Source organism: Lissotriton vulgaris, chromosome 1_1, assembly GCF_964263255.1.
Source record: "Lissotriton vulgaris chromosome 1_1, aLisVul1.2, whole genome shotgun sequence".
In the NCBI taxonomy this organism is placed as follows: Eukaryota; Metazoa; Chordata; class Amphibia; order Caudata; family Salamandridae; genus Lissotriton; species Lissotriton vulgaris.
The window spans coordinates 959500724-959523410 of NC_141685.1; the positions used below are offsets into that span (position 1 = coordinate 959500724).

Below are 22687 nucleotides of genomic sequence, written 5' to 3' on the forward strand. Positions count from 1 at the left end.
GAGTTTATAAGACTGAGAGCTGGCTTGAAATTAGTTAGGGGAGACAGAATATATATGATAGTAGTTAGAATTGAAAAGGAAGACAATTTAGACAGCAGTATGTGTGTATATAAGCCCAGGAGAGAATGGTATATCAAATGCTGTTTCAACCTGAATGCTGTTTATTGCATTTGTAAACTGATTATTTGTATCTCTTTACAGAAATGCCAGACCTGGAGTAAGAAGTTGCCTTCAGACTTTGCTGGGATTGAGGAGTGTGAGAAGGAGTGAATTTGGGGGGGATAGGGTGAGGGAAGTTTGATTTTTCATCATACACTTTTAAAATTAAGTTTAAGATTCCCAGGCTGGTCGCTAAGAAGACAGGTTTATTACATCTTCTAAGCCATTTTCCTGCATACTAAAATAAAAAATAAAGAAGGATTCATGGAGGGTTTATGTGTGCCATTGTACAGGACTGTCTTATGCCATGTGACGCAATAATGTTATGCATGAACATTTTTCCACGGACTTCCAGGATTGTGTTGAGGTATAGACAATGAAAGCAAACCCGTTCCAGGCCTTTTTTACCCCCAAGCCAAACATCCTCACAGCGGGAAAACAAAGTTTGACTACTACACCACTATGAATAGTGTTTGTGGGTGGATTTTTTTAAACCTTTAACATTTGGCTCTGACTTTTTACCCTGGACTGGAACTGGATGTGCAAACTTTTTTTTTAATTTGGCTTGAACATTGAACTGTTAACATTTACTATACCTCAGGAGAGTCTTCAGGGTTTTCTTTTTGATTTGTCATTGTTCTATTTCAAGAAAATAGTTGCGATCAATATATTTAATCGCTCACTAGTGTTCTGAATACTGTCATACTAAAGGCCTCACTCATATCCCTTGCCTCTCACTTGCTGCTCGCACTTCATGGCAGGAAGACAGAATTAAACGTAAATTCCTACCTTATTCACTGCTCTTCTTCATTACCAGTTCTTTCTTGGGCCCTTTTAAAGCTTGCTTACCTCTTTGTTTAGATTTGCTTGCCTAGCTTCTCTTCAATATATAAACTGTATGAGAAGCAAAGCTGCAGCTAGGGACACATTTAGATTAACCTCTTAATTGGTAACCTGTATTTAAAACTTTTAAAACCACATCTAGTCTCCAGACTTTACCCAAGAATGTTAGCCACCTTTGAACAATCTATTATTTTCTCAAATGCTTGTATGGTTATTGCTGAATTGAAGGCTATAACCTATAGGCTGAAATAAAGCAGTTCAGATAGTGAGCATGTCTGCTGCATTACTGCTTGCTTAGCATTCTTGTAATGGCTGGAACATGTGATTTTAAAAGAATGAGGAATGGTGCTGGATTTTGGAGATGTTCATTTAATTAAGAGGGAAAATGTAAGCTCTCTGTTGATGTAACATCGTGCTATTTCATTCTACAGTGTGCTATTTTAACTGCCATTTGGCAGGGAGCTAAACATTTAGAGGTAGTTGAACTGGAAACGAAGAGTGCAAAGTAAATGGAAAAATATAAAAAAATATTTTAATTCCTTTTTTCTTTTTGTTGCATTGCTGCTTAACTAGGTGAAGCCTGTACATTTGGTATTGTTCGCCTCCTGAGCTTTTACTTCTCTCGGTACAGAAGAGTGAGAACAGCTGTACATTGTCGCTTGTCAGTCTACACATTAGACCAAACTGTATTTGCACTGTTCATATGAAAACGAGTAACAAAATGTTAATACACAATCAAATTAGATTTTTTTGGGGACTGATCAGGTGAAAGAAAGTTGTTTAGACTGTGGGAATTTTTTTATGTGTCTACATGCTTTCTAATAAACTGTTGAAGACTCCATGCTAACGTCTCATTAATCATTTTGTTTCCCTGTAGTCTTTCCTTCTCCTTGAATGTTCTTTTTAAAGTAGTATTTTGAAGCCAAGCAGTTCGTGTTCAGAAGTGAACAAAAAGGCAAAAGTGAGAATCTTAAGAGCCATTGGCAGGTGCACAAAGTTAACCATGTCTCCCATCATGAATTCTGGTCTACCAATTCAATAAACTAATTTTTATGTGTATTTGGGTGATCATTACCTCCATACTTAGATTATTTTTAGATTTTTAGCTATAAAAATAAACTATTAAAAGTAAAGCCAAGTTGGGCACTTGTGTTTGATCTCATGTTGTGCGCTCCTGCCATCTTGTGGGGGGTTTGGACTATCACAAGTTGTATATTTGCACACACTTTTTCGGTTTCCAGCGAGTGGCTTATAACTTGTGGTCATGTCAGCAAAGTCCACAATGCACTAGGATATAGATTTTACTCTAGCTAACGTTTTCTACCATTGGGTTCAGAAATCCAACAAGATGCTCACTTTGGGATCAGACTGGAATCTAGGACACTGAAGGCGAAAGAGAAACTCAACCAACCAAGAAGACCATTAGCATGAAATGTAAGCCATTTATTTGCAAAAAGAGGATTTAGTACTGAAGTGGGCACATAATACTGTCCTAGATCAACAACGTTCTTGAGTCGCTGGAAGGTGCCATGATCATGGAGTTGCATAATCCCACTGCAGGGGATAAAAGTAGGATGATTGATAACATTGAGGAGAGAAGCCCCTACCAAACAGAGGGCTCTGACTGAATGGAACATTATTACCCAGGACAAAGACTAGTGTTTAAAGAGAAGATCCATCTTAAGAAGTTTGACCTCTGAAAGCGACTCTGTTCCAAGCTCGTAAACCTCCTCAAGAAGAGGCCCATCTTAGCTTAAGGAGGCTCACCCTTGAGGCCTTAAGAGCACAGATGAGGTCTTTGAAGAATCCTGAACATTAGACTCCAAATCCACCTTGCCCCTCAACATCCACCTCTAAAAGCTACCAAAACATATTAGCAGAAGAGAATTCATATTGAATCAAACACTGCATGTATAGTTAAGACAGTCGCATCAAAGGGTAGTGGCGGATACATCTACCACAGAGCGCTGATATTTGAGGCAGCTATAAGCCTAAGAAAAGAGGTTAAACAATCCACAGAAATGTTTAAGCATTAGGCACACCTGCTCAACACCCACTTTGTCAATCTCCACATTAGCACCCATACTTAATAGGCTTGAGGATGCTGAGAGTAGACATGGCTCGCAGTTAGAACAAGTTGACAAATGGAATAAATATTCTCTTCCAGGGGATACTCCTCATAAGCACTGAATTATTTCCGCCCACTTGTGGGAAACCGGAGCATATACACAAAAATACATATATGTGTGTTTGTTGTAGAAATGTAGATAGTATGAAATAAACACACACATATACATGAATAACATAAAAAATAAGCAGCCCTATACATATCCAATAGGCTAAGAAGCCAGAGTTGCATGTATTTCTCTAGTATGAAAATAACATACATATAATATAAGAGAAGGACATGTACAGTAATAGCATTCCGCAATAACCTTTTATTTTCATAAAAGAAAACGGGTAATGGCATGCAATTAGCCTAAAGTAGGCTGCATAAATAACCTCCTTGTACAGAAAAGGAAACTGGCACCTCGCCTTTAAAGCCTTGAAGACCCTGATCACTTTGTCTTTAAAGCCACCAAGAGCCCCCTGCTCCCATCATGCACCACAGGTGACAGGTCAGGTTTTTTTTCCGGCTCCTGTCTGGAACCTGGTGCTTGAGTTTAACTGATTTTGACTTTTTTCAGTCAGAATTGATATTCTAACTACTGTTTTTTACATGTCTTGTTACTGGTTGTATTTACCAGTCTTTTTAGGGCTCGCCTATTATATCCCGCAGGGATTAATAGGTGAGACTATAGGGGCTAAACTAAGAGCTAAACTAAGCTCTCAAAAAAGCGGATTTCCAGAAGTGCATGTGGTCTCGTGAACGCGCTTCTATCCGCCTGCCTGCCTCGCATCACCACATCAAAGCCAGCCATCTGTTGCTTCACTTCAAAGGGATCCGCTCCGCCCCCTGCTGCATCGAAGGCTTTCATTTCGCGGCCGCGTTCTTCACACTTTTCACGGCTGCCAGGCCGTGTCTCGCATTTCTCCTCCCCCTCCCACCCCTGCTGTTGCTGCCCACAGCCTCCCCATGTTGCACTTTCATTTTAATGGCAGCTTTGCTTTTCTTTATATATGCTTTCCTTTCCATTTATCACTGCTTTCTTACTTTGAACGTTTCACAGCTTGTTTAAAATGTTTACATCAACAGGTCTCTCTCGCTTGTGTGCTGCTTCCTCTGTCGAGCAACCCCTCTCCCGTGCTCTGTTGTTCCCTCATCTCCCCCTTTTCCAAGCTCTAATTTGCTTTTCCCGTCTCTCCCAGCTGGTTTGTATATATTTGCCTCCTAGTGGCTTAGCCTTAAGCGCCTTTTATTTGTGACTTCCATGTTAGCACACTCCAAGTTGCTTTGTCCCACCCCTTGCAGTCAGTAACCTTCTTTTTTCATTTTCTATTTTTCGGGTGGGCTCAGCAACTGCAATTTGTTGCCAGGCCGGTCTACTGTGTAGAAAGTGCTTTTGTGCAACTAAAATTAAACTTGTTTTTCCCCCCGATCCAAATTGCCATTTTATTTTTATTGGTAAACAAAGAAGATAAAGATAGAGCCGGCTTCATTTCCAGAAACAGTCGCTTGATCACACACGTTTTTCCCCCCTATTTTATTGCACAGCATCGGTCAAAAAGCTTGTTACATTGCAAAAATTATGGATACAGAGATTTCTTCTTATTGGTCCTACTAAGTTTAAACTTTTTGCTTGAAATTAGATTTTTAGTGCCATGACCGAGAACAGAATCATCAACTTAAATTGTTTTAAAAGCAAACTAAGGAACCTTGTCCTCTTTGGGTTCCAACTAACATGTCTCCTCTCCATGCTCCTCTATTCTTCCCTTCAAAAGCTCTGCTCCACGCCCCCCCCCCCCCCCCCCCCCGCCTGCACCACTCTCCTACTTCTCCTCCCACGGCCGTCCTTTCCGCCCTCTTATAACCGCAGCTCATGGCACTGCTTACATTTAGAACAGTCTAGTTTCATTTCTGTATCCCTGCCTCCTGCCTGTTCCATCTTCGCCTACTGCTTCACCCCAGCTTCCTGTTTCCTCCCTTCAGCGAACGGTTTCCAGCTGCAGGGAACCCTGCACTCACCCTCATGTTTGCTCCAACTCCATGCGTCCTACCTGCCCAGCTCCTGCTGTCCGCCCAGCTCCCTGATATTTGTCATTAAGCGCATCGCTTGCACTTGTTTACGGTCCAATATTTGTGTCCACCTTTTTAGAAAATCGCCCACATCCTTAATAAATGCATCCATGCAGGCCAGTACATTTTAACTGTGAGTTTGAGTTGTTTCAGCGTTTCATTGCCAGAGGACTCTCCCACCTAGAACAGCCTGAGAACCAATAAGCACACAATCCTTTAAGATGGGTTTCAGTGCCTGTGGGCCTAAATTAAGCTATTACTAGCACAACACCGAAGTATTTCACTTTATAAAGCTGTCATCTTTTGCTTTGTATTAGCAATACATGTGTGAAGTTGCTTTGTAACGGTTTATTTTGCATAGATTTACTTTTCAGAGCTGATCTGCATTATTGGGCAACGTCTTATGTCTACACTGCAGTGAAACATTCAGATGTATTACTCAGAGTGGTTTCAAGAGGAGTGAATTATAGAGGGCGCCTGCTGGATGTTTTTGCCATCTGTTCAATAGTTGCCGGAGGCAGCGCTTTATCTTTTGCCTTCAGACATCTGCTGCTTTCTATTTTTTATTTCAGTGGATTTTTCTTCAGTTTCTAGTAGGTGAATGTTTTTTAAGCCACCAGGGTGATTGAACTATGGAGGTTTAAATCTATATGTGGTGGCCATATTTTATTAATATTGAAGATCTCTTTTGGTCTCCATTGATGCGTATCTTAGCTTAATATTGGTAAATTTGTGCGTTTTGGCCTGTTTTAACATTCACTTTTCTTGAAAGCAGATACGTTTTTTTATTGGCTGTATTACAGATTTGTACTTGTTTTCTTGTCTTGCCTTCTGCTCCCCTGATTGCCCTAGTTTTCTTGCCTTCTGCTTCCCTGATTGTACTCGTTTTTTCTTGCCTTCGGGTCCCCCACTCCATTCATCCATCCCCCCACTCCATCCATCCCCCACTCCATCCATCCCCCCCACTCATCCATCCCCCCACTCCTCCATCCCCCCACTCCTCCATCATCCATCCCCCCACTCCTCCATCATCCATCCCCCCACTCCATCATCCATCCCCCCACTCCATCATCCATCCCCCCACTCCATCATCCATCCCCCCACTCCATCATCCATCCCCCCACTCCATCATCCATCCCCCACTCCATCATCCATCCCCCCACTCCATCATCCATCCCCCCACTCCATCATCCATCCCCCCACTCCATCATCCATCCCCCCACTCCATCATCCATCCCCCCACTCCATCATCCATCCCCCCACTCCATCATCCATCCCCCCACTCCATCATCCATCCCCCCACTCCATCATCCATCCCCCCACTCCATCATCCATCCCCCCACTCCATCATCCATCCCCCCACTCCATCATCCATCCCCCCACTCCATCATCCATCCCCCCACTCAATCATCCATCCCCCCACTCCATCATCCATCCCCCCACTCCATCATCCATCCCCCCACTCCATCATCCATCCCCCCACTCCATCATCCATCCCCCCACTCCATCATCCATCCCCCCACTCCATCATCCATCCCCCCACTCCATCATCCATCCCCCCACTCCATCATCCATCCCCCCACTCCATCATCCATCCCCCCACTCCATCATCCATCCCCCCCACTCCATCATCCATCCCCCCACTCCATCATCCATCCCCCCACTCCATCATCCATCCCCCCACTCCATCATCCATCCCCCCCACTCCATCATCCATCCCCCCCACTCCATCATCCATCCCCCCCACTCCATCATCCATCCCCCCCACTCCATCATCCATCCCCCCCACTCCATCATCCATCCCCCCCACTCCATCATCCATCCCCCCACTCCATCATCCATCCCCCCACTCCATCCATCCATCCCTCCGTCCCTCCCCCGGCCCCCACACTCCATCTTTCTATCGCCCTCACTATCCATCGCATCACCACATCACTCAGGGGCACCACAAAATCACTATGCGCTACCACAGCATCACTGAACGCCACAGCATCACTGAACGCCACAGCATCACTCGTCGCCGCCACAACATTCAGAGCCACCACAGCATCAATCTGTGCAATCATTCAACAACTGATTCAAATATGTTCTCTCAATGTTTCAAACTTTATTACAAATGTCACAAAAAAGTGTTAATATTTCACTTCTGTTTTTGTATTTTCATCACAATAAAATACACTATACAAAATCTTCCAAAAAGGTTTTTGCAAAAGTTTAAGCTGTTGCCATTATAAATTACAATAACTTTTATTTAAGTATTAAATATTAAAAAATAAAACCACTTGTTATTTTTAATATTAATACATCTAAGTAATGTAAATACAACACGTATTGCATTACAAATGCTATAGGTGTCACGTTTGCAAAAGTTAACTCTATTGGCATTGTAAATGACAAAGTTATTAATTTCGCTATTTTCAAAACAAAAACATAAAAAATGTGTCATTTATAATACTAATACCTCTAACGTTACTAATGCGAGCCCTATTGCATTGCAAATGCTTTTTCTGACAAATTGGTCATTCTTTTTAGTCCGAAATGTCACCTTTATTTTATAAATGTCCTTCCTGTGGGAAGATGGCCAAATCGGATCCTCATTCGGTCTGCGTCGTGTGCCTAACTATTTTTCATGACACAGAGACCTGCTTCCACTGTCTTCAACTTTCAAGAAGAACATTGAAAGACAGAAGATCAGACTTCTAGGCTTGATGGATAGAGGAAAAATCATAAAAGCGGCCTATAGAGTCCGCATTCCTCTAGAGGGCCCTCCTCTCCGAGAAAACGGCGAAGATGCTAAAATTAAGAAAAAACATCACAGCGCATCGTCTACGTCAAGACCAACTAGTGAGATTGATGTCAAAGACAAGATCGCCGTCAAAGTAAGTCGACGACGCAAGTGAGATGGATGTCGAAGACAAGATCACCGTCTAGGTAAGTCGATGTCAGGCCATGCTTCGGGCTCGAATCATGATAGATCTCTACGTCGAAGTGCTCGTCGACATAAATTCAGAGGTCATCGAGATCTCCGCCCCCTTCTTGAAGGTCGGCGTCTGGACACTCCAAATAACCCTCTCGGACCAGTCAGTGGTCTACGTCGAGGGCACGATCGACATCGAAGATGCCGCATGAACCTCAGCGGTCGACGTCTAGGGCTTTGTCTCATAGATCTCCACCGTCGAGCGTGTCACCACCACGGTTGTCGTTGATGGTGGCTCACTCCGATTCGACGTAGAGGCAATCGACTTCGAGGGACAGGCAATTTGTTCCTGCGTAAGACGTTGAAAGACCAATGTCGAGATCACGCCACTCGACGTCGAGGGAAGCTTCTTCCTCGCTTGGTATAAATATCATACAGGTTACACCGGAGGGCTCTCCGGCTAGTGGGAACAAGTCCCCTCCTATCAACATGTCACCAAGATGGTTGGAGGACACTAGGTACTGGAAGATCCAACCCAGACCTTCTTAGAGACCTCCTTCCACCGAATCCTCACAAACTTCAGCTGGTAGGTCCCCGAGGTGATCCAGATCTCCCTTAAGACTGTGCTCACACTCCGTGTTTAATGTCCCGCCGATCGCATACTCCAAAGAGAAGACGGTGGTCTCCTACAACAACCCTATCAACAAGGTCCTCGTATAGAGATTATTTCCAGACTATCTCGTCAACGCCACCGTCCAGGGTTTCCCCTGTTGATGATATTGGGACATTCAACAAGGTACTCTGTAGAGGTGCTAGCAAGTTGAATATAACCATGACTGTTCCTCAGGTGACTACTTCCATCATATTTGAAACTCTGCACCATCGAGCTTCGGCAAAGCCCCTTCTTTCTTTAGTGCCAGGATTGTTAGAGCCTGCGATGAAAACCATTGACACCTGCCACAGTGGGCTTGGGTCCCACAAGAATTAAAAAAAGTACAAGGCCCCAGACCAAGATCCTTTTTCTGCAGTCTGATCCGCCACCTGATTCCCTTATAGTTGCCGCTGCCAGAAAGGCTCATTCCAATACTTCTATTTCGTCTGCTCCTTCAGAGAAGGACAGCAAAAACATGGATTCTTTGGGACGGTGATTGTGCAGTACTTCAGGATCTGTCATGAGTGGCTGGTGCAGCTGCTTTACTGGGCCGATATGACCGGTCTTTATGGGACACTTTAACAAGATTTACAGAAAAATTACCCACAGACGATCAAAGGGATTTTCTAGCGATTGTACAGGAAGGTGGTCTGGTAGCAAACCAGATCATTAGTACAGCGGCTGACTCTGCAGATTTGGCAGCCCATGGATACGCACATGAAATTTGCTCTCGAAAATCAGCATGGCTTCGACTCACGGGTCTCAAGCCTGATGCTCAAAGGAAGGTAATCAATCTGCCCTTTAATGGCTCGTCGTTATTTGGTTCACATGCGGACGACGAAATTGCAAAAATGAAAACTGAGTTGGATACTCTCAAGGCTGTAGGCCTCGAAATGGAGTTCTGTTGTCTCTTTTGTTTGTGACAAACGCCCGTTCCAGCAGCGCTGTCAATCCTCTAACTGGTCATCGCAGACCTAAGGTCAGACGCAACAAAGCTCCCAGTTCCAACAACGTAGACCGGGACGTGGCAGAGGTGGAAACAAACAGCAGTCCGGAGCACCAAAGCAGCCACAAAAGCAATGAGGTGTGTCTTCCTCCAAAGCTGTTGTCGACTCCGGTGGGAGGAAGTGTTTACTTACATCTGGAGGAGTGGAAACGTATAACAAAAGACAAATGGGTCATCAATATTGTACAAAATGGCTATCTTCTCAGGTTCAAAACTCTTCCTCCCTATACCTCCGAGAGGCATTTCTCACCGCAACCACTGATTGTTACAAATGGAGGTAAACCCCTTATTGACGAAAGGAGCTATAGTGAAAGTCCCTGCTCCTCGAAGAAATCAAGGAGTCTACTCTTGTTACTTCCTTGTGCAGAAAAGAGGCCCCACCACAGAATACAGACCTATACTGGACTTGAGACTGTTAAACAAATACATTCGCAGAGAGCAATTTTGAATGTTAGCACTCCATCAGTTACCCACAAATTCATCAAGGGGATTGGATGTGCTCCATAGACTTACAGGATGCATACTTCCATGTACCAATATCTAAGAAACATTGCAAATTTCTACGATTTAAAGTGTCATTACCAGTACTCAGTTCTCCCGTTCGGGCTCATATCAGCCCCCCCCCGAACATTCTCCAAATGTATGGCTGTGGTGGCCGCTTTTCTCCGCAAGCAGAAAATATTCATATAACCTTACCTGGACGACTGGCTCCTGAAGAGCTCATCTCCAACTCTGCTGCAGGATCATCTCTTGTGCTGCCTTCAGCTTCTCAACAACTTAGGCCTTTATGTAAATTTCAAGAAATCCAATGCAAAAGATCCATTTCTTAGGCTCCTTCCTGGACACCGAAAAAGCAAGCATGTGTTCTCCGGAGGAGAGGTTGTCCTCAATTCAAGGAAAATGCCTGACCCTTCTTCACACGCATCTTCCGACAGTTCAACAGGTGTCATCACTACTGGGCTCAATGGCGTCATGCATCTTTATAGTACCCAACGCATGACTGCACATGCGTCCACTACAGCAATGTTTGGAGGACCAGTGGATGCAAGTATCAGGGTGCTGGGAGAATCATGTAATTCCTCACCAACCAGCCAAAGACTCCATCCAGTGGTGGATGAAGCAATCGCACCTAATGAAGAGTTCCTTTCCACCAGGACCCTCCAACCCAGACTATATTCACAGATGCATTTCTCCAGCGTTTGGGTGCTCGTATGGGTCCTCTGCAAGTACAAGGTCTATGGTCCGACTCTGAAAAGTTACCACATCAACCTGCTACATCTAGCTCTCAAATCCCTGTTTCCGTTGTTCAAGTCTCGCTCCATTCTAACACAGATGGACAATACGACGATTGTGTATTATTTGAACAAACAGGGCAGTACCTGATCAGGAACACTCTCCATAGTCTCAACCCATATGGAATTGGCTTCTAGAAAGAGACCGGTCAATAGTAGCCATTCATCTACCAAGCTCTGTCAACTCCCAGGCGGACTACCTCAGAAGAGACTTCGACGAAGCATATGATTGGGTTCTCAACAACTAGGTCGCTCACAGCATCTTTCAAGAATCGGCAATGCCAGACATCGACCTGTTTGCAGACGCGGTAAACGCAAAATGCCCCGTCTTCGCATCCAGGTTTCCCCAACAAGGATTTCAAGGGAATGCCCTCTTGATCGAATGGTCTCAGAGCTTACTGTACACTTTTCCACCGATTCCATTGAACCCAATTGTAATCCACAAGCTGTACAGGACTAACTCCAGGATGAGCCAAATAGCCCCGGAGTGACCTCACCAGTGGTGGTTTGCAGACGTCCTTCAACTATCGGAAGTGCCACACAGGAGGTTGCTGTGCCGCCCGGATCTCCTATCCAAACAGGCAGGGAGAGTATTCCATCCCAACCTGTCCTCCCTCCGGTTGACAGCATGGCTCCTGAAGTCCTACAAAATGGACACATACAATTGTATCCAGACTGTATGGCTATTCTTAAAGTAGCGAAAAGACCTTCCACAAGGAGATCGTATGCCTTCAATGGGAAGCATTTCTTCCTATGGTGTGTGGACAATGGACATGATCCCATCCGGGGTCAGGAACAGGTGATTTTACCCTACTTGCTGTATTTGGCTAGATTGCTTCTATTAAACTCCACCTTGCAGCTATCACAGCCTATAGGAAGTCTCCCAACCAGACTTCTTTGTTTAGGATTCCTGTGGTAAAGAATTTTCTTGAGGGCTTGAGAAAGGTTTACCCACCAGTCGGGTCTCCCTCTCCTCCATGGGAGCTTAACATTGTGTTAATAAAGTAGATGGGGGCCCCTTTCTAGCCTATTCATAAAGCTTCCTTACAACATTTAACATGGAAAGCTGTGTTCCTGGTGGCTATTACATCTGCTCGCAGGGTGAGTGAGATCCAGGCTCTTTGCTGTAAGGAACCTTACCCTGATTCACGCCAACATAGTTCTCAGAGCACGTCTTATTTGTTTGCCTTAAGTAGTCTCGGACTATCCTATTAACCAGACTATCACTTAACCTACCTTTTTTCCGAAACCTTCGAATCCTCTGGAAAGAGCTCTCCACTCACTAGATCTCAAGAGGGTTCTGAAGTTTTATTTGGACAGAACAAAGACACGGAGGAAATCAGAAAGTTTGTTTATTAACTATGGTCCTGTTAACACAGGTTCTGCAGCTTCCAAAAGATCCATTTTGAGATGGATATTTTCTTGTATTCTACTGGCATACCAATTGGCCAACAAATCCCTTCCGGGGAAGCCTAAGGCCCATTCCACTAGAGGGAAAGCTACCACGGCTCACCTGAGCAATGTTACCATGGCTGAGATTTGTGAAGCAGCTACAAGGCTATCCGTTCATACGTTTACTCGCCACTACTGTTTAGATGCTGACACGCAGGCTGGGCAAGCCTCGCTGAGAAACTGGTTTGCTAATACCGTTTAACATGCCAGCGAGCTAGTGGATTTGGGCTTGCTACTCTATTCGGTGCTGATGACTATTGATGAGTATCCCCTGGAAGAGGAGGATAAGTTACTTACCTGTAATCCTAGTTCTCTTCCAGGGGTATACTCATCAGTCATAAGCAACCCTCCCCCCCCCCCCCCCCCTCGGATGACCATTAACAGTTTATCCGGTATTCCTGCTTCTTTGATGCAGGTTCCTACAGGTTTCCTATACCGTACAAAAGAACGTACCTGTCACCTGTGGTGCATGATGGGAGCAGGCGGCTCCTGGAGACCTTAAAGGCAAAGTGCTTAGGGTCTCTGAGGCCTTAAAGGCGAGGTGCCAGTTTCCTTTTGTGTACAAGGATGTTATTTATTTATGCAGCCATCTTTAGGCTAATTGCCTGCCATTACCTGTTTATTTTTACGAAAATAAAAGGTTATTGCCGAATGCCAATACTGTACATGTCCTTCTCTTACATTATATGTATGTGTTATTTTCATGCTAGAGAAGGAGTAGTTTCTGTCCTGTAACTCCAGTTCTGTAGTAGGGGTATCTCTGTTATAGTCATAATCTAGTGAATAGTCCCGCCCATGTGCGTGGACCCGGCAATCAAAAATAATCTCTTAAGTTGTCAAAATAATGCAGAAACTGCAAAGACACTTAAGAGAGAATTTAAAGACAAATAATGCAGCCTATATCCACAGGCTACACTGTCCAGTACTTCAGCTAGAAATTCCACCAAAAAAAACACCACACATAATACAGCCTGCCAGTTTCTACCATAGAGAAACTTGCCTCCCCCAGTAAAAGACTCTGGAATGATAGAGAGGAAGGTAGGGACAGACAAGCCCCATAGGCTGCCATTATGTGGCTTAAATAGGATACTGTGCCTTTAAGAGAACTTCTCCCAGTATCCCAGAATGCATAGCAGGTCCCTCTACTTTCAGTTCTTATTGAAGGCGAAGCACGCCAGACCTGTTGCATTCCTTACATGATGAAACATCTCCACCGGGGAGGAGGGCGGGCGCTTATGACTATAACAGAGATACCCCTATTACAGAACTGGAGTTACAGGACAGAAACTACTCCTTCTGTAGTAGGGGATCTCTGTGTATAGTCATAATCTAGTGAATAGAATGGCAAGCCCATCCCCACACCAAAGCGGCGGTGGAGAATAAATACATAACGCCACTACTGTGCGAACAAATTCCGCAGCGAAGCCTGCCCAACCTGAGCGTCTGCCCTGGCGTCAGTGTCCAGGCAGTAATGCTTAGCAAAGGTATGAACCGACTTCCAAGTGGCTGCCTTGCAGATTTCAGCAATCAGCACGTTACGGAGCAGAGCCGTCGTGGCAGCTTTGCCCCTGGTGGAATGAGCCTTAGGCTTACCTCCTAAGGTCTTAATAGCCTTTTGGTAACATAATTGTATGCAGGACACAATCCACCTAGAGATGGACTGCTTAGAGGTCGCAAGACCCGTCCTGACCGATCCATAATTGATGAACAATTGGTCTGACCTACGAATATCTTTGGTTTTATCCAGATAACATTTCAACACCCTCCTAACATCCAGGGAATGTAAGGACCTTTCCGCTGGAGATGAAGGGTTCTGAAAAAACGTAGGCAAAGTTATGGTCTGGTTGACATGAAAATCAGAAATAACCTTGGGAAGAAATTTAGGGTGAGTACGCATAACAACCTTAGCAGCATGAAACACAGTATAAGGTTCAGTACAACACAACGCCTGAATTTCACTCACCCTGCGGGCCGATGTAATGGCCACGAGGAACGCCGCCTTCCAGGACAGGTGCTGCAACGAAGCCTTATGAATAGGTTCAAAAGGCTCCTTCATCAATCTGGACCTCACCACATTCAATTCCCATGAAGGCGAAGGAAGCCTGACGGGAGGGAATACTTTCTTCAATCCTTCCAGAAAATCTTTGATCACAGGGATCTGGAAAAAAGGAAGTCTGTGAAGGGCATTTCCTGTAGGCAGTCAATGCAGCAAGATGAACCTTAATGGAATGGACATTAAGGCCAGACTGCGCCAAATGTAAAAGGTAAGGAAGAATGACATCTTCCTTACAGGTCGTAGGGTCATGGTTCTTAGACTGGCACCAGATACAAAACCTCTTCCACTTGTAAGCATATGAAGTCCGAGTGGAAGGCCTCTTAGACTCCTTCAGTATGTCCATGCAATCCTCAGGCAGATTCAGATGGCCATATTGCTCAGGAGCCATGCCGCCAAACTCAAAGACGAGAGGTTGGGGTGTAACATCCGTCCCCCGAACTTCGTGAGAAGGTCCGGCCTGCACGGCAACCGAATGTGAGGAAGGAGAGACCGGTGAAGTAAGTCCGTGAACCACCACTGCCTGGGCCACTCCGGGGCAATGAGTATCATCCGAGCCCTGGACCGGGCCAGCTTGATGAGCACCGCCGGAATCAGGGGAATGGGAGGAAAGGCGTACAGAAAGCTGTTCGTCCAGTCGATCCATAACTCATTTCCCAGCGTCCCTTGCTGGAAGTACCTGGAGGCGAAGTCTCTGCACTTGCTGTTTTCGGCGGTGGCGAACAAATCTACGTCTGGAGTTCCCCACCTTGCGAAGACTTCTCCTAGTACTTCGTCGTTTATGACCCACTCGTGGTTTTCCTGAACCAGCCTGCTCAGTGCGTCTGCCTGAACATTCTGCACACCTGGCAGATGGGTAGCCGTTATCGTCAGTCCTCTGGCTAGGAGCCAGTGCCAGATCGCCTGCGCCTCCTGAGACAGAGTGCGCGATCTCGAGCCCCCCTGCTTGTTGAGGTAATACATCGTGGTGGTATTGTCCGTCTGTACAAGCAGAGAGTTGGTCTGGAAGGACGGAAGAAAGGCCTTCAGTGCCAAGTGAACAGCTCTGAGTTCCAGGAAATTGATGTGATACGTGGCCTCCATTGGTGACCACGTTCCTTGAATCTGTAGAGTCCCGGAGTGCGCTCCCCATCCCAGGAGAGAAGCATCCGTCACGACAGTCTGCGTGGGAATGTCCTTGTGAAAGGGAACCCCTCTGAGGAGATTCTCCGCTGAACACCACCACTTCAGAGCCTGAAGAGCATGCAGCGACAGTCGAATCTTGTCGTCCCAAGATCCTTTCCTCTGATTCCACTGGTCCTCCAAGCACTCCTGCAGCGGTCTCATGTGCAGCCGTGCGTGTGGCGTCAGGAAGATACAAGAGGCCATCGATCCCAGTAGAGAAGACACCGTCCTCACTGTTGTAGATGGAGTTGTCATAAGAGCCTGAGCCTTCCGAAGGAGAGATAATCGTCGCTCTTCCGAAGGAGACACGCTTGCTGACAGCATATTGATGGAGGCTCCCAAGTACTGTATGCATTGGACCGGAGTCGGGACAGACTTGGCCATGTTGATGTGCAGCCCCAGCTTGTTCAAGAGAACGCACGTCTTCTGGAAGTGTGCTTGCGCTTCCGAGAAGGAGGATGCCTTGATCGACCAATCGTCCAGGTACGGGTAGACGAACACCTTGTTCTTCCTCAGGTGTGCTGCTACCACCGCCATGCACTTCGAGAATGTTCTCGGCGCAGACTTCAGTCCGAATGGGAGTACTGTGTATTGATAATGATTGGTGCTGACTTGAAACCGCAGGAACCTCCTGTGTTTGTGTGCAATGGGCACATGGAAGTAAGCATCCTGGAGGTCTATAGCACATAGCCAGTCCCCCTGTTGCAACTGAGGATAAATCTGATGCAACGACAGCATGCAAAACTTTTCCCTGCGAATCCATTTGTTTGCCTGTCGCAAGTCCAGAATGGGCCTGAACTCGTTCTTGTCCTTCTTGCGAACCAGAAAGAACCGGGAGTATAGACCTCTTCCTCTCTGAGACAGAGGTACGTCTTCTATCGCCCTTTTCCTTGACAGGATATCCGCTTCCGCCTGAAGCTCGCGCAGCTGAAACTGCGAGCTGATCGTGGAATTGCTGGAGGAGGGCTGGTGAACCGAAGACTGTATCCATTGCAAACAATATTCAGCACCCACTTGTCCTGAGTAATTTTTCTCCACTCTGCCAGAAAAAATAGAATGCTTCCCCCTACCGGAGTGGGTAACAGATCCGGGGGAAGTAGGTTCCTAGGGCCTAGACCCAGCCTGGCCCTTGGGCGCCGGAGCCGACTGTTGGCCTCCTCTGCCCTCCTGGTGCTTCTGGAATGGCTTACGGAACTGTTGTTGTTGTTGCGACTGTCCCGAAGCCTGGCCACGTCCTCTGCCTTGCCCACCGAACCGCCGTTGGAACGGGCGGTACGACTTCTTCGTGTCTTTAGGCTTCTCCAGGCCCACCGCCGTGAGCGTTTCGGCCTCCGCCTTCATGCGGGCCATCTCATCGTCCGCATGCTTCCTGAAGAGGGTCTCGCCCCAGAATGGTAGGTTGGCGACCCTCTGCTGTGCGTCCGGTTTCAGGGACGCAAGACGGAGCCAGGCGTGACGTCGTTGATTTAACCCCATGGCAAAACCCATGAGCTGCCAACAAGGAAGAGTCCGCTGCAGCGCTGATAATCTGGTTAGCCACCAGCATCCCTTCATTCAGCGCTTCCTGGAAGTCCTCTCGCTTCTCACGGGGCAACAACTCCGCAAACTGCTGGAGGGAGTCCCAGAGTGCGCGGTCGTAGCGTCCCAACAGCGCCGTGGCACTCGCAGCCTTCATAGAGGTAGCCGATGTTCCACACACCTTCCTCCCTGCCGAATCCATCCATCTGGACTCCTTATCCGGGGGAACCGTGGATGACTGGGAGGTGGCATGTTGCTTGCGGGCCGCCGTCACAATTTCCGAGTCTGGAGGGGGTTCCGTCCTCAGAAAGGCCGGGTTCCGAGTCGGGAGCCCGGTACTTCTTCAGCAGCCTCGATGGAGCCGCCTTCGTCACCGCAGGGGTGAGAAAAAGGGCCATAGCCGGTTCCTCCAGGCCCGGAACCAGGGGCAGGAGAGGACGAGACAGGTGTTTTTGATGTAATGTCTCAAAAATGACTGAAGTCTTAGGAGTAGGCACCGTCAAGGATATGCCCAACTTCGCAGCGCCCCTTAAAAGGACATCATGGAACGCCACCAGGTCATCAATCGGGGACACCCTCTTGTCCGGGGACTCCGACAAGGTAGGAGAATAGTCTCTGGTACCAGAGGACCTTGTGTGGGAGCGAGAGTCGCGCCTCCTATGGCGGTGTCTCGACCTCGTGGACGATCTGCGTCGCGATCTCTCCCTTCTCCCAGAGCGAGAGCGAGACCTGCCAGCCCGTGGCCGCTCCACCGGTTTCCTTGGTGGGGTCTTCCTTGGCTTCTCTCTGGGTTTTGGTTTTGGGGTCCCCTTAGGAGGTACAGGCAAAGACGGCAGCGAAGTGGACCTCGGAGGAGGAACCCTCGGCTGCGGGGCGGGCCCATGCGGAGGGACTGGCGGTGGTGGTGGGTCGCCTGACGGAAGTGGAGGGTTGGGTGGAGGATCCTCTTTCGGAACAGGAGGAGGAGTTGGTGACCGAGGCCGAGATGGCGTGTACACCTCTGAGTACACCGAGCCCGGTGACCCCTTAGGCGAAGGGGGCTGAGATACAGCCCCTTCAGCAGGTGATCACTTCCTCTTGCGTCCTCCACTAGAAGCAGTTTGACTTCTGGGACCAGAATCCCTCTTGTGCCGTTTTGGAGAGGCAGAACGACTCCCAGACGCCGACCTCTTTCTTCTCGACGCTGAGCGTCGCTTTTCTGGCGTCGAACGCCGCCTCCGCGACGTCTACCTCCTCTTCCTCGACGTCGACCGTCGACTCCTCAGCGTCGACCGTCGACTCCTCGACGTCGACCTCTTTTTCCGTGACGTCGTACGCCGCCTCCGCGACGTCGAACGTTCATTCCTCGACGGCGAGCGTCGATTCCGCCGTCTAGATGCTCTCGACGTTGAGGAGCCCCTCGACGCCGACCGGTGCTTCGACGGCGATCGACGGTGTCGCTTCGACGGCGAGCGCCGATGCTTGCCACTTCGTCTCAGACGTCGATAGGAAGACCTCGACGTCGACGGTGGCTTCGACAGCGACCTCTCCAGGCCCTTTGACGTCGAGCCGTCACGCCATCTCGACCCGGAGCCCCGGGGAGAAGGGGAGCACAACGCCGTCATCCCTCTCGACGACGTCGTCGATGCAATCGACGTCGACTGAGACCGGAACCGTTTGCTGGACTTCCTGCCTCTGGGGAGCCCCCCAGAGGCCTCAGCAGAGGCAGAGGGAACCTTCCCAGCCTGCCCAGACCCACCTGCAGCCTGCAGACGCCTCTCTTCAAGGCCAGAAAGCCTGATCTTCATCCTGTCCCTCAGAGTCCGAGCAGTAAACTGCTTGCAGATGACACAGTCCTCAGGGACATGATCTTCAGGGAGGCAGACGATGCAGACATCGTGGGGATCACTCTTGGCTGCCTTCCTCCCACATGCTGGACACTTATCAAAAAGGCCAGGCATTTTAGAGCCCTAAAACGCCTGAATCAGCACACAAAAGAGAAAGAGAACACCAAGAAAGTAATCAGAAACACTTTTAAAATACAAAAGTGCCAAAATCTTCAATAAACCCTTGAAACAAGGGAGAGCTCAATGCCAGGGTCCTGTAAGCAGGAGCCGGAAAAAAGAACTGAAAGTAGAGGGACCTGCTATGCATTCTGGGATACTGGGAGAAGTTCTAGAAAGTTCTCTTAAAGGCACAGTATCCTATTTAAGCCACATAATGGCAGCCTATGGGGCTTGTCTGTCCCTACCTTCCTCTCTTTCATTCCAGAGTCTTTTACTGGGGGAGGCAAGTTTCTCTATGGTAGAAACTGGCAGGCTGTATTATGTGTGGTGTTTTTTGGGTGGAATTTCTAGTTGAAGTACTGGACAGTGTAGCCTGTGGATATAGGCTGCATTATTTATCTTTAAATTCTCTCTTAAGTGTCTTTGCAGTTTCTGCATTATTTTGACAACTTAAGAGATTATTTTTGATTGCCGGGGTCCACGCACATGGGCGGGACTATTCACTAGATTATGACTATACACAGAGATCCCCTACTACAGAAATACATGCAACTCTGGCTTCTTAGCCTATTGGATATGTATAGGGCTGCATATTTTTTACTTTATACATGAATGTGTTTTTATTTCGTACTATGTACTCCTTTTGTACAACATACATACATATATTTTTTTTTATATGCTCCGGGTTCCTGCACGTGGGCCGAGATAATTCAGTGCTTATGACTTTGATGAGTATACCCCTGGAAGAGAACGAAGATTACTCCAGTATTAGAAATTTCATAGATTACCATAGCTTGTATCATTACCCGTCATCGGAATGGGAGTCTCAGTAAACAAAATAACATAGTGGTAGGTACAAAAGAGAAAGAAAAAGGCCTAGGCCTCTTCCCTTTTGTAGCATATCCACCTCTTTTTGAAAAGAGATCAAAGTAAAGCAACAACCAATCAGATGAGCCTCACCCCATAGAACCCTCCTGAGAGAACCTCAGATTTTCTACTGCACATTGTGCTAAGGGAGTCTCCTTTGAGCTCTGCTCACTTTAACTCTAGTTGACCTTTTTTTCAGCATTTTTTCTTCAGAATTGTTTGGGGTTTCATCTGGAAATGTCTGACAAGGAGAAGAAAGCCCTTTTCAAGGCTTGTTCCACCTGTGGCAAGAAAAGGCCGTATGTGGAGGACAGGCATAAGGACTGCATTTATTACCTGTACCCTGATCACAAGGCAGCGGACTGCAAGATCTGCCGCACCTGCTCTACGAAGACCCTCTGGGACTGTGAGGGTCGCCTCCTCACTTGGCTCCAGAAGCTGAAGTCGAGGAAGGGAACTCTGCCACCTCATCTAGAAAGTCAGTGAAAAGGGTTAGTGCTTCCCCTTCACCATCCTCAGAACGTCCAGTAAAGGCCTGTTACTTGAGGAAGAAGAGGATTCTGACGGGCATGACCAGGACTCTTTTGGCTATGCCCATAGCCCCTCACAATTGTTGGTGAAATACCAAGACACTTTTACTGCCAAGATTCTGAGGGCGAATACCTTCATGAGGGCTCTTACCAGCAATCCTATAGTCGACAGGAAGGCACAGGCCAGGAGATGGTTTCCGTTCCTTCTTGGCAGATCTTTAGGGCATGTTGCAGGATTATAAGACCGGGTTTTCTCAAACTGCTCCTGCTTCCTCTTTCTCTGCAGTACATGCTGTGCCTGCACTATCAGCTTCTGCAGTGGTTTCTGCGGGAGAACCATCCCAGATACTTTCACAGCTGCAGATACCTGGGCCAAGTATACCTCCAGTGGTCCAGGACGTACAAGATGATTCCTCGGACGATGGCAACAGGTCTAACCAAGGGATAGAGTGGGATGATTGTGATCCTGGACCCAGCTTCACCTACTCCGGACACAGTGGACTCTCCCCCGGCAGACATTGGGGGATTTCACAAACTGATGGAAAGAGCCTCCAGTAGATTCAAACTTCCGATGCCTTCTGTTCAAACGGAGTGCTTCCTTTATGATTTTAAGGAGGACTACAGGAAAGTAGTCCAGTCCATTCCCATTGTCAGCCATGTCTGGGACGAGGGTTTAAAGGCCATGACGAACCCGGCTACGGTGATTCAAGTTTTGCCACGCCTGGTAAAGTACAAGGCCCACCGAGGATAGTCCGGCGTCTTTGATTGGTCAGCCGGATTCGGTAATATCGCAGGCGGCGCAGAGAAAGTCACGCAATCCTTCTGCACCCCTGACCACTCCTCCGGCTAAAGAGGGTAGGCGCCTTGATAATACGGGGAAGAGGTTTTCCTCTATGGCAAGGCTTTTGGTACGAGCAGCGAATGTGTTGGCGATCCTTGGCAGATACAATCGCCAAACGTGGTGCGATCTCTCACCATATTTGGACCAACTCCCTCAGGAGTCCAAGGTGGAGGCCAAGAAGATCCTGCAGGAAGGAGAGGCTACATCTGCAGAGGTGATACTGTGCCATGGATATTGCCACTACAGCTTTCCGTTCGCTGGCATGCGCTGCTGTTCTTTGTCGCCAAGGCTGGCTTAGGGCGACATGGTTCCGGCCGGAGGTCCAGAACAAGATCCTGGACCTTCCATTTGATGGTGAGGCATTGTTTGGCAAGCATATTGATGAGGCCCTCCTGGACATTAAGAAGGATACAGAGACGGCAAGATCTCTTGGTACTCTTCCGTATCGGAAGGTTCCTTCATGGGGGGGCCAAAGGAAAGAGTACTACTTCCTACAGAGGTTCATACCAACAGCAGTACTCTTCTTAAGGTTCAACGCCTCAATCATATCGGCCATCATACCAGCAGAAACCAGGCCAGACCTCATCTTTCTCTAAGTCCAATGCTAGCGGAAAACATAATCGCCAGGGATGTGACACTTCCAAGAGGCAATAGCAGCGTTCTGGCTCTGCCTGCTGTACCCACCTCCCCATTAACATCTGTGGGAGGTATGGTGTCTCAGTACCTCCACAACTGGAAATGGATAACATCAGACCGTGGGTGCTCAACATCATTCAAGATGGCCATACACTGGAGTTTATTCACATGCCACCTTCCAAGCCCCCTGCTGCCATGCCTTCAAAACCTCTGCGTCTCTTGCCGCTCGAAGTTCATCAGATGCTCCTCAAGGGAGCTATAGAGCTGGTCACTCTTTCTCAAAAAGGGGAAGGTTTCTATTCCAGGTTTTTCGTGGTCAAGAAGATGCTGGAGAAATGGTGCCCCATTTTAGATCTCGGGGAGCTAAACACCTATCTCCTTTCTCAATCCTTTTGGATGGTCTCTCTTCAGGGTATCTTGCGTCTCCTCAATCCGGGAGATTTAATGGCCACTCTCGATCTCGAAGATGTGTATTTTCACGTACCCATTCATCCAGCCCACAGGAGGTTTCTTCAATTCACAGTAGCCAAGAGCCACTTCCAATTAAAAGTTTTTATTTTTTTATTAGCAAAACATAAAAAGGGCAATAATACAT

General features: G+C 47.4%; 1 protein-coding gene across 2 annotated transcripts in view; it reads left to right on the forward strand.

The window, feature by feature from the left end:
* PTGES3 (prostaglandin E synthase 3) overlaps window positions 1–1843 on the forward strand; it is a 185739-nt gene extending 183896 nt beyond the window's left edge. For both annotated transcript variants that reach the window (XM_086959916.1, XM_086959920.1), the window contains one exon: window positions 202–1843. In XM_086959916.1, coding sequence (XP_086816042.1) covers window positions 202–221 — 20 coding nt within the window. In that variant the 3' untranslated portion in view covers window positions 222–1843. The remainder of the gene's footprint in view (window positions 1–201) is intronic.
* The last annotated feature ends 20844 nt before the right edge of the window (window positions 1844–22687 follow it).